The sequence below is a fragment of the Hoplias malabaricus genome, chromosome 18, assembly GCF_029633855.1.
Source record: "Hoplias malabaricus isolate fHopMal1 chromosome 18, fHopMal1.hap1, whole genome shotgun sequence".
In the NCBI taxonomy this organism is placed as follows: domain Eukaryota; kingdom Metazoa; phylum Chordata; class Actinopteri; order Characiformes; family Erythrinidae; genus Hoplias; species Hoplias malabaricus.
Genome location: NC_089817.1, coordinates 11,123,109 through 11,139,946, shown reverse-complemented (window position 1 = coordinate 11,139,946; position 16,838 = coordinate 11,123,109). Strand labels below are relative to the sequence as shown.

The 16,838-nt window shown below is 37.4% G+C and overlaps 1 protein-coding gene across 1 annotated transcript in view; it reads right to left on the bottom strand.

Annotated features, from left to right (window-relative positions):
* slc27a6 (solute carrier family 27 member 6) overlaps positions 1 to 16,318 on the bottom strand; it is a 30,927-nt gene extending 14,609 nt beyond the window's left edge. The window contains exons 1-4 of the mRNA XM_066650683.1: positions 15,716 to 16,318; positions 12,417 to 12,626; positions 5,136 to 5,294; positions 774 to 898 (exon numbers count right to left, since the gene is read on the bottom strand). Coding sequence (XP_066506780.1) covers positions 774 to 898; positions 5,136 to 5,294; positions 12,417 to 12,626; positions 15,716 to 16,199 — 978 coding nt within the window. The 5' untranslated portion in view covers positions 16,200 to 16,318. The remainder of the gene's footprint in view (positions 1 to 773; positions 899 to 5,135; positions 5,295 to 12,416; positions 12,627 to 15,715) is intronic.
* Between the last annotated feature and the right edge of the window lie 520 nt (positions 16,319 to 16,838).

Genomic DNA, 16,838 nt, shown 5'->3' with positions numbered 1-16,838 from the left:
TCTGTGCCATCACTGGCTGAAGAGTGGGACAGTTGCAGTTTTCTGCACGTCACCACTTACAGAGTACTGGAAAACTCATCACATTAACAAAGCAACTTTAATGAGGAATCAGTGAGAATGCCAGGTTTCAGGGGAACAGAACTGACCATTGTCATTATATTACGTAATGTCCAACTAGATGCAGTTTACTTGTATTGACCAAAGTAAAGCAAGGTTACACTACAAAGGGGGAATTCAACCTAACAACAATTAGGAAAGTGTTGTTACACTCTGAACTTATAGCATTTCTAATACTTAATTAGGGCATGACCATCACTCTCACAATGTGTGGATACCTCTTGTTGAAGGACCCCCAAATCTATTATCCATAACCAATTCATGTGTAACAAAATTGGAACAAACCATGCAGGGCTACTCTAGAAGGTCCATTAAACAAACCGTGTCCATAATGGGTGTATTTTAAAGTAGCAGAATTAACTAATTTTGAGGGGAGTGTGTGTGAGTATGAATACATATTCACTCAAACAAAAAATACAGAGAACTGAAATTCATATATAATCAGGTAATGGTGTATGGCCTCACTCCATCATCAACAAGTTCATACTGAAAGCTGCCTTTATTAAAATAAGGCTAACATGACTGTTATGAGTATATGACTAATGACTATTGATGCAGATGTCAGAGATTAGAGTCTGTACTTGTCAGGACCCTGTAGAAACCTGGAAATATAACAAGTGGGTTAAACATTAGCCAGCCATTAAGCAGTTCATTACCTTGGGCTGATTGCACAGATAGCGACACAGCTCCCCAATGTACTGGAAGATTGTCACATTGTACTTTCTACAGTCGTTCCAGAACTGTGAGGCTGAGAATTTCCTCTTTAAAACACAAGTTGCACCTATGAAGGCAAAAGCAAAATAAGAAGTGCATCAGGCAAGGCGTGATTAATCTATAATTAGTTGGACTCCAATAAGCCACAATAAGCAGTTTTGACAGTTTTATTTAAGGGTAAAAATAATGCACAAATTGCTTAAAGCACACATGAACTTTGATAAGGAATACTGTCTATATATGCACCCTGTCAAAACAGAAGTGTTTATCACAATAGATTTATTTCTTAAAATTGACAGGAAAATATTAACCAACTGTTGTCCTCAAATTGGAAGCAAGATCATGTGGTAAGATATATGGCCTGTGTGTTTATGAATTAAGAAACCTGTAGGCTGACCACTTCAGGAATTATTCCGTAAACAGCACTGAAAGATGTCTCCTGCATCCGTGTCTCGGCTCTAAGTGGACTACATGAAATGTTGTTTATGTTCACATTCCAAATAAATGGAGTAAGAATGTGGTGTAATGTGTATACTTGCCTCCAATCAATCACTGAATATTTATATTAGTGCTGGTGATGGCTTTATGGTGTTACGGGTAGTTATTTATTTATTTATAGTTACGCTTCACAATCAACACTGCACAGAACTCCATTCCATTCAACATTCAATCTACATGCACACTGGCGAGAAACTGAGGTCAAATGCACACAGTGTACTCTCATCCAGGAACGACCATCCGCTTGGAGGACTGCATTGGGCACTAGGGGGGTTAACCTAGGACTCACAGTCCTTCGCAAACACAAAGTTAGTTTTAGAGTAGCCAGTTCAAATAACCTCAATGTTCTGGGAGTGTGGGAGGAAACCAGGGACCCCGGAGGAAACCCACACAAACACGGGAAAAAAATGGAAACACCAGATATGACTGGAAATACCTTGAACCTAATGGCCTATTTAACTGCTTTAGCTGCGTCTTTATACACAAAGTACAACTGAGGAATATTTATGATTTGTTTATACTCTTCTATTGATTTTCAAATGTTTGGTTATAACCCACAGTGTGACTCTGTGTACTATCATACATCCCTAGCCCTCTGTCATTAAGCTCTTATATTACTTCACAGAAGCACTGCAAGGGACTCCCCGTCAGATGCAGAGCAGTCCATTGAGTAGCTGTTTGTAACATTTCTAGAAAGCTGATCTGGTTTCTGCTGAATGGCCTGAGATAAAATCGGGCACAGGGTTACATGAGCTTGTACATTTGTCCACGGTGACTGTGGTAAATGGGTTTTCTCAGAACTTCAGGCTGGCTGGACAGATGCTCTGAGATAGGCTGAAATCAAATGTAACCTTGTCCTGTTGCTCACATGAGAGAGTGGAATAAATAAAGACATTTTGATGCAATATACAAGAGTAGATGTGCACTGAGAACTGCAGTGGACATTGAGTCATTGACCTAGTTTACTCTAGGTCAGTCCAATCTTCACAGGCAGAAGCCACTAACTATAGGTTGTGTACATACTGCAAATAGGCGATACCTTACAAGTCTGTTAATCATTCTGTGCTGGAGCACAGTATCTCCTAACATATGTGGCTATGTTCAGACCCTCCCAGAACAAGGAAGAAGCATGAGCTCCTGTCCAAAACACACACACGCACACACTTTTTCCACACCTTCACATTTTGTTTTTAAGAAGTTAATTGCATCTGCCACTTATCAGAATCCAAAAATTCCAAAACACATTCAATAATGCTGAGGTGTGGGATCTGTGGTAGTCCTGATAATTACAGCAGCTTCTTTGTAAAGATAGTCTACCTTAGTTTTAGCGTTACCTAGACTTGGAGTTGTGGTTTTAAATGTAGCGATACAGCTGGAGGCCACAATATTCTGATAGAAAAACATTGCGTGTGTGTGTGTGTGCGTGTCTAGTAGCTATATACGCAGTTAGATAATTGAGGTGGAAAAATATAATTAACCACATGGTCTTGGAGAATGTGGTTTACAGGGAGGTCTTCTCATTACTGCTCCATCTTTCACTGCTGGTGTTTAAACATGTGTCTGTCTGGGTGAACTATCCTGTTCTCTACCCATTTTAAATACAAACTGGTATTTGCCCCTTGCAGATATACCCCATATAGAGGGCAACCCTGCATTAACTGTTAACTCACAAAATCTATCACCAAAACAATACTTAGACCTTCTTCAAGAGACAAGAGAAAATGAAAAAAATCAAAAGTCCTCCCAATGTGAAAAGAAACCTCAATTCCCTTTGTCTGAAAAGATGTGTGTAGCTTTTAGAATGCAGTTTCTGACAAAAGAAAAAAAACTACACCAAACAAACATTCTGCACCAGTATATGATGTTATTATTGAGTAATGTCCTTATTCATGAAAACTGCTTGAATAATTACACCCGTAACCCCAATTAGATATATGTATTTATATAATACATAATTATATATTATATAAATACAAACTTAAAGAGGAACTCCATCAACACCATCAAAATTGGCACAATTCCGTCATAAGATATGGTGTGCAATGCCCAACTATGTTCACTATGTGGCCACTACACTACGCACTCTGACAGAGTATTATAGCAATTTACCTGCGATTGGTGCAGAATGTTGTCTAAAAGAGCTCACTATAAAGAGTTTTGTCACTAAAGTTAATGTTTTATTCCATGCCCCTCTCCACTGATGTCCTCCCTTGCGAGAAAAGTGTCAGAAGTCTGAAACTAAGATCTGAATCTGAAAAAATAAAATCTGTAAATGAAGAATGTAAGACTTCAAATATTTGTAATATAATGAAAATACATTATTTATTCAAAAAATTTAATAGTTGAATCAAAATTCTATTTTAACTGAAAAAAAATCATCCTACACTTATCTTAATTTTGAGTACATGGTTGTATTTTTCAAAGTTCAATCTCAAGATTTGAACTTTCCGTTTCAGATTTTTATTTTAAAATGAATAAAATTTTTGCCCCTAATATAGCTCCATATGAATTCTGCTTTTCACATTTTATCACTTTAAAAAATATTTTTGCTCTGGGAGAAGAGCAAAATAGACGAGAGTTGTTCTGGCGTTGCACCATGGGATTGCCTTCATGGCTGAGGAAGGGTTCGATGCTGCCTTAAAATTCAACCTAATTAAGATACCTTAGTAGGGAGCATAATGAGGAGGAACATATCCGGGTATTTGAACTGCACTCGGATAGACATGCACTTTTAAATGTAACAGTACTTGGGCTGAGACTGATGACGTTTCCCAAGAACATGAGAAAACAAGAACATATATTGAGAAACGGCTTAGGTTTTGGGACAGATGACGGGACACTGATGTGATGTCATTTAATTCTATTCAGGTTAGTTTTGGTTCACAAATATCACTGCAACTCATCCCAGCGATGCAAACTGAGCTCCATCACTGTAGAGAAGGAAGTTTCTCTGCTTCTCAGTCCAATCCTTGGGGGCTTTACATCCCCTTTATCTATACTTCATTGATGATTTGTACCTGGCTTTAAGGTAATATAAACTGCTTCAGGATGTCCTATTTCTTTGACAATAATTCACTGTAAGTAATGTCCACCAACATTTGGACGTATAGTGTGAATTCAGCTAAAGTAAATACACTTACCACACCAAACAACACTGAATCCCTTCTTTGATTAGTTTCGGTTTAAAAATATTATGCATCTTTAAAATGGAGTTCCCCTTTAGGATAAAAACAGCCATTCTTTTAATGTTCAGTGTTTAGTTATGTCTATTACTTTGTACACACTTCTAAGCAGCTGAAAATCAAAATATGCAGGCAGGCCATCACATGTAACATACATGATTAGATATACAAATGGTGTATTAGGCACGCAGTACAAAGTCATCATTGAGAAAAAAAATAACATTCAAACAGAAGTTATCTATCATTTACACAAAACGCAGAGTTTAATGGAAAGCTAAATGTAGTATTACAACTATTCAAGGGGTGAACTGCCCTATTTAAAATACCAGAAATTATAAACAAGTTGGGGAAATCAGCCTAGTACAGCCAAGCCCTAAGCTTTTCAATACAATCTAAAACTACACATAAAAACGTCAGTTTTTTACAGGTTAACTGTAAAACTGGAATTAAAAAATCAATTTAGACTAAACTGGACTGGCCTTATGTGTACTGACCTGTTTAAAATAGAATTATTATTTAGAAATAGGATGAACTGAACCTGGAGTCTGATTTCTCAATAAATACTAACCATGGTCATTAAAAGAATGGTGGGTACTATCATGCAGTGTTTAAAGTGAGCATTACCCAACTCTATGGTGCCCCCGATGCCAATGAGAGAAGCAGCACTGTGGTAGAGTGGCAGTGGAGTGTAGATCACATCCTGCGATGTGCCTCCGTATGCCCAGAACCCTCCGGCTGCCTTCAGAGACTGCAGGTGTGTGATCACTGCAGCCTTGGGTAAACCTACAACAAAGATGGTAACAGTCAGTAAACGCTACATATAGACATTGCTCTCTATGGAACAGCTGAAAGTCAAGGTTAAAATCATTCATCAGTGATAAAGCAAATGTGTGGAGAAGGGGAACTGCACTCTCTGGAGTCCAGTTTCATTCCCTAAAGGTGTATAACATCCTCTTCTTCAAAAGGAGATGTGAATATTTGTAAGATATCTTTATAGATCTTTGTAAAATAAAACAAAACAATATAAGTCACGGCAATGAATGAAGTGTATTAAATCAATACAACTTAAAAATCTACTATTATTATTGAATATGGTACAATTATGTTACCTAACTGAAAGTACAGAAATGTACTATTGAGGGTACCACCACAGTGACAGTTTTTCGGAGAGTGCAGCAGAAAAGGGCAAACACACTCCTTATTAATGCTAATAATAATATTGGAGGAATAGATCCACAAAGTCCAAATATAATGATTTAGCCAGAATGCTATTTCTAAGTTACCTTAGGGAAACATTTGGAGCTGTCAGTTTTGTCTTATTTAACTTATTAAAATTGGCCCTTTGGATAGTCATACATGTTGATTTTAGGCATATTCAAATCAATCCAAATGCAGAACAGGAATTTTCTATGGGGGTACAAATTTTCTATCACTGTATATAAGGAGCTCCATGTTTTGCAGACCTTCAGATATCAGTAAACGCCTTTAAGGGCTTATTAATAATGTATTTCATCAAACTGACTCTCAAATTAAATGCAAAAGAAAACCCCTGAAGAATCATTTTCGCATTAAAGTGTACATCTGCATTTGACACATGGGGTTTGCATTAAAAGTCTTTTAATATAATAAAAATTTTATCTTTTATATATTTTACAGCATGGTAGAATAAGGAACAGCTAAAAATGTACCTTTACAGCTTTTGACACGATTAACGTATAACATCTTGCTTTAGCGTGTACTAGTGTAATGGACAGGGAGTTGCCAAAAAAATGTGAAGACCTCAGAGTGAACCACACTCCCCACGAACATGTGGTTAATTATATTGTACTGTCTCAATGATCTAAATGTGCAGCAGCATTCTAGACAAGCAAGTACATGCAAAGTTATTGAAAATGTGAATAATATTTTTGCCTTTGGGGGTATCAGTAAGGTAGACATTCACTTTTCCATTTTCCGCTGGCAACAACTTTACACTCCTGGAGAGTCATGCGAAATAGCTGTTTTTTTCTCTTATACACTAATGAACATACAATAATAATATATATATGACTAAAAAGTTGATGCAGCAGAATTTTTTTTTAAATAATACATTCTTTTCAAATAGCGACACACAGTTCATCTTGTGAAAAGGATTTATATATCACAACATATATTGCAAATATAAATATTTCAGTATCAGGAGACAAAACAGAAAAACAAGCTGATGTCCTTTCATTCATAGCTTCAACAGCTAATGCTCTGTAGGTTTATAAGTAAAACACACAGAGAATAATCATAAATTTGCTGTAGAACAAATGCTGTTCTAATATAAAAATTTAAAGCAAGCACTACATATTCATAATAGACTCGCAAATCTGTAAAACTAGAGATGTTTTTGATAAAATACTATGAGTGTATATGAAAGATCATGGATGCAGAATATGTCTTACAGGAGCACTATGTAACATATACAGCTTCAAAATCATTGATGCCCCTCTGAGTTGTAATAGGAAGAATAGAGCCTCTGTCAAGGCTACTCGGGGCTCACTGTAAAAAATGCACTATGTAATATTTGGAGGAGGGTAGGAAACCATCCTCTCTCTTCCTTGATTTCATTGTAAATTTGAATTACATTAATGGGGTGCAAAACCCCAGAAGCATAAAACCCAACTCCCACCTTTTCCTTGTAACCTTTTCATATCTGTCTCCTAAGTACTGTTTATTATTTAGATGAATGTGTAGCACAAACTGTGAAGTACTGAGTAATTACTTTGTGTAACATTGAGGTATATGAAATATTCCAATAATATTACTCTGAAACAGGCTCCAGCCATTTAGTAGCCACAGTACATAATAAAAAATGTCAATGAATTGATTTGTAGACAATGGACAGTAAGACAAAACTTAAGTCTCCTGAATTTCCCTGTACGTCACACATCTGTATAAGAAAGTAACTAGAACCCCTCTCAAAGTAACACTAAATCAAAGAGACACACGAGGATGTAAAAGATGACTCCGGCACAACTCATACCTGTCTTTTCCCTAGAAATTAGAACCTTTTTCAAATAAGACTATTAAATACATTTTAATTGGTCCTTTTTTAAGGAGATTGTTACTTTTCATTTCTAGCGTGACATTAAACTGAACTTCAGTGCAATTATGTTTGCCCTTTCCACCTTATTACTCCAAGTAGTCATCCAATTAAGAGACATCTACTTTGTCTAGACTAGTCACAGCAATCATGCAATTATTTTGATCTGATCACAATTACTTGACCTGACCACAGGTATTTTCCACAGCTTTGATGATTATGTATGACAAAACAGCTAAACTGATGTGAATTAGGTGTGTTTCTTCAGCTGTCTTGAGGCAAATATATTTGACATACATATATTTGACATATAGTCACTCAAGCCTGAGTGATGGATTTTTAAACCCTTAAAAGGTTCTTAACATGCAAACATCTCTTAAATTAACATGGCTCTTTATGGATCCAAAAGTGGTTCTTTTATTGCATCGATCAAAAATCCATTTGTAGCACCTTTATTTTTAGAAGTGCAGTACTTTAGGGTCTCAATTAAACATCTGCCTCATATTGTCATAATGACACAAGGATCAAGCAACACAGCACCATTCTCCCTGTCTAAAAAGTCCTGTTCAGATCTAGTTTTCAGCATGTGTTCTTTTAAAGGCTAAGCACCAGCTATATGAAAGTTTCAAACAAATAAATACAGTGGAATTTGAGTTTCTAACTTTTGTTTATCGATAGTCAGAAAACATGTTATTTCTTACTAATTCAAGGAATAAGGTTTAAAAGACCGTTATCCCCCCCCCCCAACGGTGTTCGGAAACTCCAATAGGCGTCTTGCCTGTGACGTAGATGGTGGATCAACAACTCTAGAAGTTGCACTTAATTTAATGCAAAATGATGAAAAGGTGTGTTGTTTTTGGCTGCAATCATTCAATGTACAGTGGGACATCTGTGCACAAATGGCCCAATTGATCTCAAAATATCCAGAAAATGGACTAAATTTGTCAACTTTAAACGGGCACTTTGGAAAGGACCATCCGCTCACTCCGTTATCTGTAGCTCATTTCACTGGCGCTTTTCCAACAATATGGGCATGTAAGGAAACCAACGAAAGGTGTTCAAGAGCCTCTGTAACATGGAGGTAAACAGGGTAAGGACACTCACTTCGCCTGTTTTAGTTGGTGTTAGTTAACGTTAGCTTGACTTGCTAAACTCGGTGGCTCAGATTATACTCGGCTACGTAGCTGCATTACGGAGGTTTATAGTGTCGGATGAATTCGAGTTCGACTTCGATCACATTTACAAGAATAACGGTACCTCTAAATTTGAGTTTAGCTTATTGCTAGGCTATTGTCATGAATAATGTTGTTCAGCTGTTGTCCACCAGTGACGTCACGGTTGCGTTCAAGAATTTCCGTAGCGAGCTCGGGTTTTTCCGTCAATTTAATAAAATTGTCAGTTTTAAAGCAAATTAAGCTGCTATTTTCATTTTAATTCATACTTATATATGTCAGTAACTAAAATAATGTGAAATATTCATGGAGGTCCATTAAGTGGTGCTTAGCCTTTAAATGCAAATGAGCCACACATAGTTCACATCAACACATCAAGCAGAAGCCCAGTTTTTTTGTTTTATTGTTATTGTTATTTATTTATTTATATATTTTTTGCCATTTTCACTTGGTTTTCTTTCTTCTATGTTCTTGTTTATCATATTTAATCAATACTCTTAATTCTTCATGCTTATTGTGTTTGTTTTGCTCTGTTTAAGCTTGTCATTGAGCTGTCATATAAATGCAGGACCAGTGTTGTGATTGAAGACACAGATGAAAGGGCAGTATAAACCTAACTCTTTACAAGTGAAAGAAGCAGCACCCATTCAGAAAATAATTTTAAACAGATCACAGAATGTCATGTGCATATGCAATGAAAAATATTTTTTCCCCCTTAAAATACTATTTTTAAAAATATTTCAAAAGCGAGTGTGTGTCCATTTAGGCAGTTTAAAAGATACTAACTGATCAGTAAATCAGCAAGCTCATAGTTTTTTGAGATTGTCTGATTGACTACATTTGGGGAAGTTGTAGGTTTATTTGCTGATTGTTCCTTTAAAAAGAATAAATAAATAAATGTATGAATCTGAATTTCTAAATACATGGCTGTGAAGTCTAAGCAGGGGAAAAAATCAGTAATCTTAGTAGATTTCAGTGTACAAAACATTTAGTTGCTTCTTGTATCTCACGATGACTCCTTTTGTCCCAAGGCCACTGGCCTCCAAGAAGAGATTATGAATTTAGTACAAACAATGCAGCTTTACAGACTCAGAGTCAATACAGACATTTCATATAGACAACCAACATTACATACTGCATACTAGAAATAATCTGCCCCTCACCGAAATGGAAACAAAAATGTACATATTGTCACTCATAGCTTTCTACATTTTAAAATATAAGTACTGCTTAGTGAATATTACCATGTGAATAATAAGGTAATTTCTGCAACATAATGATGTGTGAGTGTTGCTGCTAAAAATACTGAAGAAGTGTACACAAAGTGTCATGTACCTGGGATATACATGACTGCTAGCCAACTGTTCATGTAACTCCTCTGAGATGTGTGTATTTTCTGCTCTAACTAAGATCCACTGGACACAGGAAGTTCAGTAACATAAACAGTTACTGAGTGAGGGGTAATAGGAATCACACTTATGAATGGGTCCATTCTCAAGATGTAGTTCAGATCACATGACCAACCCTGACCACGTCTGGAATTTGCCTTCAGACAAGTAGATACTGTGCTATATCTCAAGAACGCATAGACATCTATTCCACCTATTTACCAAACAAACAATTTAAAGAGCACAGCACACTGCTCAGGAAGTCATGGTTTACAATATGAATGATTTCAGATACATTTCACAATGCCTCCTTTTTTGACAGTTCCAGCAGACTGTTCAACTTTAGACACTGTTTGCTCATTACATCAGAACATACGCCAAACTGATTAAAAAAAAGGGGCGGGGGGAGGAAACAGGGGCCAAGGACAAACAAATGGTGCACGGATACCCCAAACCATGCCTCTGTCCCAAAGCCCTGTTTACTCAGTTCTTTTGAGGTCAATGATCTTTTGCAGAGCAGAAAACAAACAAAAAATCAATCTAAACACTTTCTTCAGTCTTGCAGTTTTACATACACTTGATGGACAGAGGAAACAATAAAGACTTTATTTCAGGGCATGGAGCAATTTTCTAAGTACTTCAGCCTAAGACAGTGAAAATGAAAATGTCATGGCATATTACAATCAGGGTAAAGTCTACATTTTCAAGGCCGAAGATTTAGCTTTTTTAGATCTTACTTTAAGTTCGAATAAGCAATTGCTTAGAATTGAAATCACTTCATACAGTGCAGATGGTGTCTTGCCTCATCTCTGTATTAAATCATTAAATGCATAATTAAAATATTTAAGAAAGCCATTTATGGCGTCAAAATAGGTTCTAAATTTCTGAGAACCAAAAAACAGAATCCATATATCCAATAAATTAAATTTTGTAATTGAGAAAACTGTCATTAATATTCAGAGATATAAAAACAGGTTTGTAAACCGAATATTTCTGTATATAATCGTCTATTCTGAGTTTAATATTCTTGAAGAATACATCTTTGTTTTAATTCCACCTTTTCTCGGTTGTGCTTCTCTCAGTCTCAGTCTTTCTCCTCCAGAAGTTTCTTGCTTTTGACTTTTGACGAGGGTCAGGATCTAGACAGTCATTGGCTGCTTAAGTTAAGCCCCGTCCACCCAGCTGGAGGTGAAAGTGAGACTAAGATTGATGTATGATTTCTCCTTGCAAAGTACAGTTTTAGGTGCACTTTTTAATGCAGAGATGGACTGTGTATGTCAGTATAGAATAGTTAAGCTTAGGTCTGAAGCCTGCCTGGAATCATTAGGCAAAAGGCAGGAACACACCCTGAAGAAGGGACCAGTCTATCACAGGGCATCACCCACTCACTCACTCAGGCACACACTCGCCTACAGGCACTATTGAACAGCTAATCCACTTACAAGCATGTGTTTCGTGACCAAGGGAAGAAACAGGAGCACCTAGAGGAAACCCATGCAGACAATGGCCTTAGGTGGAGTAGCACACAACCCCAGGACCCTGGAGCTGTGTGACAGCAACACTACATGTTGCCACACCATGCCACACTTATATACACAGTTGCATAATGTGTTCTCATGCAATGTCTGCGGACTTGAAGGATGAACAGATTCAAAAGTGGTGTCCAATATTGCCCCACTTGTGCTTTTTTAACTGTTTGACAATTATTTCACATAGTTTGGTACTAGTTGGGGTGCCACAGTCTTTTCTGGCAAAGACTAAACTTTTAGTGGATTCTCTTTTTTTATTTCCTTTTTTTTATTATTACATTTCTATAACTTGTTACACCTGTTTTGCACCTGTCCCAGTATTTTGGAAGGCGTTACAGGCATTATAGTCTAAATAAGTTTATATATGTGTTTACAGATAGAACTGATAGTAGTTTTAATTGCTTTACAAGAATTCCCAGCTTTTCTAGAAATATAGTCCTTTTAACTTGTTTTTTTTAAATCTACTTTTGCTACTAAGTTATTGATAACTTTTTTATGTCAATAACCTTTGCAATCTATAAGAAAAGTGAAAATAAATAAATAAATAAATAAATAATAATAATAAAGTAACATTTGATAGTATCACAGGACAGAGCATACCATTTTCATCTAATATTTCATTTAAAGCTTTCATTAGGATTTTTTGGAAGATAATATTCAACTTCTGATCATTTCAATACACATATGTATCTGCAGTTGAATAACTACAACAAATTCTGACTGCTCTGTTCATGTCATTTACATACCAGTGGTCCCAGAAGTGAAGATATATAGAGTGGCACTCTTAAGGGAGGTGACAGATCTGTACTCTGCCGGCATCGGCTCATCTGAAGCCTGGTCGATCTTATCCAACAGAGTGTGGACCCCTGGGTGGGAGACTTTATTCTTCATAGACCATATTGAGATATTGTCCTCCTGAAGACTGGGTAATATGTCCTCCAAAGTGTCCAACAGGTCTGTAAGCAAAGCACACAACAAAACACCAATATTTGTTTCTGGTTCTTAACATTTTTCACAAATATTTTAAACATTTTTTTTTAAATCACAGCTGTTGCCATCCATACAATGTTGTGAACTCAAATAATTCACTACATAGGTCACAGGCAGTGTATTACTTTTACTAAAGAGGCTCAAGTTTCCAAACAGTGTAGTATACATTGGAGTTTCAACCATGCTTGCACAATTCCACACATGAAGGGTAGAGTACACTGTCAGAAATACTGTTGCTGTGGTGGTACCCTCAAAGGTAGATATTCAGTACCTTAATTAGGGAACATATGTATACATTATTCTATTATAACAGTTCTATAAATGATTACAAATATTTACATTTACATCTGAAGAAAAGAAAGTAATGTACATTTAAGGAACAAATCTGGACTTTAACACCACCTTTAAATGTACCTTTACACTGTGTGTAACTTTGGTGACCAATAATGTATCTCTACCATACCTTTTTTTCTGAGAGTGTACTATATAAGTAGTGCACTATAAAGAGAGTAGGGAGTTAGAGATTCAACCAAGATTATAATTATGTAGTCAAATTTCTTGCTTAATAATTAGCCGATTAATAGCACAAGTACTTGTTTTAATCCTAGACTCCAAACTCAGTTTAACTGAAATATTGTGAGAAATATGTGCCGCTTCTAGAGTGTGTTCCTGCCTTGCACCCAATTTTTCCAGGAAGGCTCCGGACCCCCCGGACCCTGAATTGGACAAGCGGTTACAGGCAATGGATGTATTAATGAATAGTAAACATGTGAAAAGGAGCTGAAAATGGCTGCAAGCACACTGTAGTTACAGGGCAACAACACAAACAGTCTCAAGTTTCTGATTCAACAGAACTGTTATCATAAGCCTATGCAGACTGGTTAGCTCGATAAAATGAGCTTCTCAAGCCTAATCTTTCTAAAATCTGCTGCTTAGCTAATGGACTATGTAGCCTGTAGACATTTGATAAAATAGGCATCAATATTAATGATAAAGGTTTGGTACGCTTTAAAAGAAGAATGGATTTTACATTACACCATTCAGAGCTTAATGTTCTTAATGAAATATTTAATGCAAGACATTAACAAATGAGGGGAACACACTTTTTAGTTATTTATGTAGAGTAAAATTGGACAGCGTCTATTATGTGAATTTACAACAGTTTGCAGATGCATGCCCATCCAATATTTCTTCTAAGATATAGGGTATTTAGGGAGTTTTCCCCCCTTGCTGGCTTTCTAACACACCCAATCCACTCAATCTGTGTTTCTGTAGCATCTGAAAGCATCTTTCTATCAAGTGGTATCTTTTAGAAAGGTTTCTCTTTCACTGGCATTGCTCTTTCACTATTTGGCTGATGTCAGTGATAGCTATGGGATTCAGTACTGTATTTCCTGAGCTGTAGGCCAGTGCTACTTCTTAACAGGAAAGAAGGAGGCCACTAATGGGGGCTCACATACATGGTAGAAGAGTGTGGAAATGTTCTGCATACCAAAGGAAAACATATGGAGGACGTACCCCATGAGCACAGGCTCGGTGAAAAGTCAAACGTATACATTTTTCTCTTGTGCTAAAATCATCTAAAACATGTTTTGTGTCTGAAGTTTGCTTCTTAATTGTGAATTAGTTGTGAATCCTTTATATGAAATAAATGCAATTAAAATGCACAATTAAACTGTTTGTGGTTTATTGTAATTTACTATTTTGAAATGTACTGAATCTAGAATGAATACCAACTCTCACCTGCAACCTTAAGAAAACATTGTTTAGATGAGAATAATAATAATAATAATAATAATAATAATAATAATAATAATAATAATACTTAGAGAGCACTATTAATAATATGCTTTAAAGACAGGTAATAATATAATATAAATAATAATGAATGTTCATGCATTAATAATTATTAACAAGTTGAATCCATAGGTCAAACTATAAATAAATAATATTTCCACACATATCTTGGTTGTGTACATTCTTAATGAAGATGATGTTGAGTATGTTTGATGTTTTGGTGAAGTCAAACACCTTTGTTCTGCTGCCCATGCACCTAAAACTGCTTTAAACCTAAATCATAATAAAGGCCTTATTAACCTCAGAACCTATAGGTTTAGTGAGACCAAGCATGATGGCTTCTTGCTGACACCCCTCAGTTTAATTGTATCAGCAATCACTATATGTCCACTGTGGACTGTGACAATTAATCGGGAGACTAAATACAGACACATGAGCTATATTCAAAACATCACACTCTACACATTAATTCGCTTTTAAAGAGTTGGCCCTACACATGGACACCCTCCAGGGTCAGTGATGGGACCAGGGTGGGTTAAACATGGGGCCAATCTGTGCAGCACAACTGAAAAACAATCTCTGTAAATTCCCACTAACAGCCCATGCACCATCCCACAAAACTACATACCGATTCTGTAGCCAGCTAGCCCATTTTTAACGCATGTGGGACCCACTAATCAGTGCTGTCTGGATGGGCCCTATCACTACTTTTCACTACAGTTAAAGGCCCCAACTCAGGTTTCCCTAGTCTGACACCCTTTGAGGAAGACAGAAAGCAGATATCTGAGTGTTTTTGGACACAGCCATTGAAGGAATTTAGTTTTGGTATTTGGCAGACTTCAGAACTCTGCTGCTGGACGAGGAGTGTGAAGAGAATTACTACAGGGATTAGACCGTGTAAAATAGCTGAATTGTGCAGTGCATTACGTCACAAAGAAATTAAATATGACTTTAATTATCGAATTTTCATTTGGACTAGGGCATTTCTAACCAGCACAACTCTTTACTCTGGAGCTGCGGATGGGTGGAGAAAGATATGGGAGGGTTATGTGAGTATGGAAGCCTGTTTCCTCCGACTAGTAAAGACAGAATGCTGAAGGACAAACTACAGAATACTTGTTTCACCGGAGGACACCCTTTTCTGTCAGCAGTTTGGGAAGTCTTAATCCCTACTTGCATGTACTTAACAGTTAGCAAAACGAGTCCAGAAACCGGCTGCACCAGCCTGCGTTTCTCCTCACACTTTCGGTTTGTTTACCTTCGCCCACCACCAGCAGTTTTGCGCCGCAGCAGTGGAAGCAGTGCAGCAGGGACTTGGACCTGATGTTGGTGTTTAGAAAAGCCACGGAACAGCCGAGCTTACTGAGGCCGAACCACACGGAGATAAAGTCTGGTTCGTTGCTCATGAGCATCGCCACCGTGTCTCCTTTCTTCACGGAGGCATGATGCTGAAACACACGCGCCACTCTGTTGCTCCTCTCCTCGATCTGACGGTAGGTGTAAGGCACTCCTTCGTAGATCAGAAAGGACTTGTCCGGGATCCTCTGCGCCTGCTGCACGAACCTGTCTAGAACGGACACTATCCGGGTACGTTTAGAGATCTCCAGCCGAGCCCCGTATCTGATCACCTTAATCAGGTAGAAGAGGTCTTTCCAGAAGTAAGGGAAGCACAGGCGTTGAGCCAAGTGCACCGAGAAAATCCCGGTCAGAACCGCGCTCACCCACGTCACTGTGAAGATCATCCCTCCGTCCTAACGCTAAACAAACCCCGCTTTCTGTCAGAAGACACTCGTAGGAATCAGAAAAAAACAAATCAGTGTTCTACACACACAACTCTTGAAAGCCTTCCTTCACTGTCCTCGAGCACATATTTATCAAACGCGCTGGGAGTCACGTGATACTTGTTGTACAACTGGACTCGGACGTGGGCGTGGTCTCCACATGTGGCTTCAACAAGTGGGCGTGTCCCCAGCCACAAGTAAAGTAGTACTACTGTAGTTCATGGGCAAAAATAATTAAAAAAAAAATATTCTGCACATTTTAATCCACAATTACGTAGGAACAGATGGAGATTTCTATTGGAAAGTCCTTAAATTTGGGCTGAAGGTAGCTGGCTAACTGAGACAACCTTGTTTGTGAAATTCCTCTCTGGGGGTTTTGTGTGGAATTTGGTTGTTTGGTGTTCTCCATGTGTCTGTGTGGGTTTCCTCCCACAGTCCAAAAACACAAATTTGTAGGAGGATTGGCTATGCAAAATATTCCACAGATTTGTGTGCTGTCGTGTGATGGACTGGCACCCTTCCAATGTGTATTAAAGGTCTATTAGCACCCAGTGCTAAAAGTTTATGCTCTAGACCCAATGTGTCTCTGATCCAGATGAA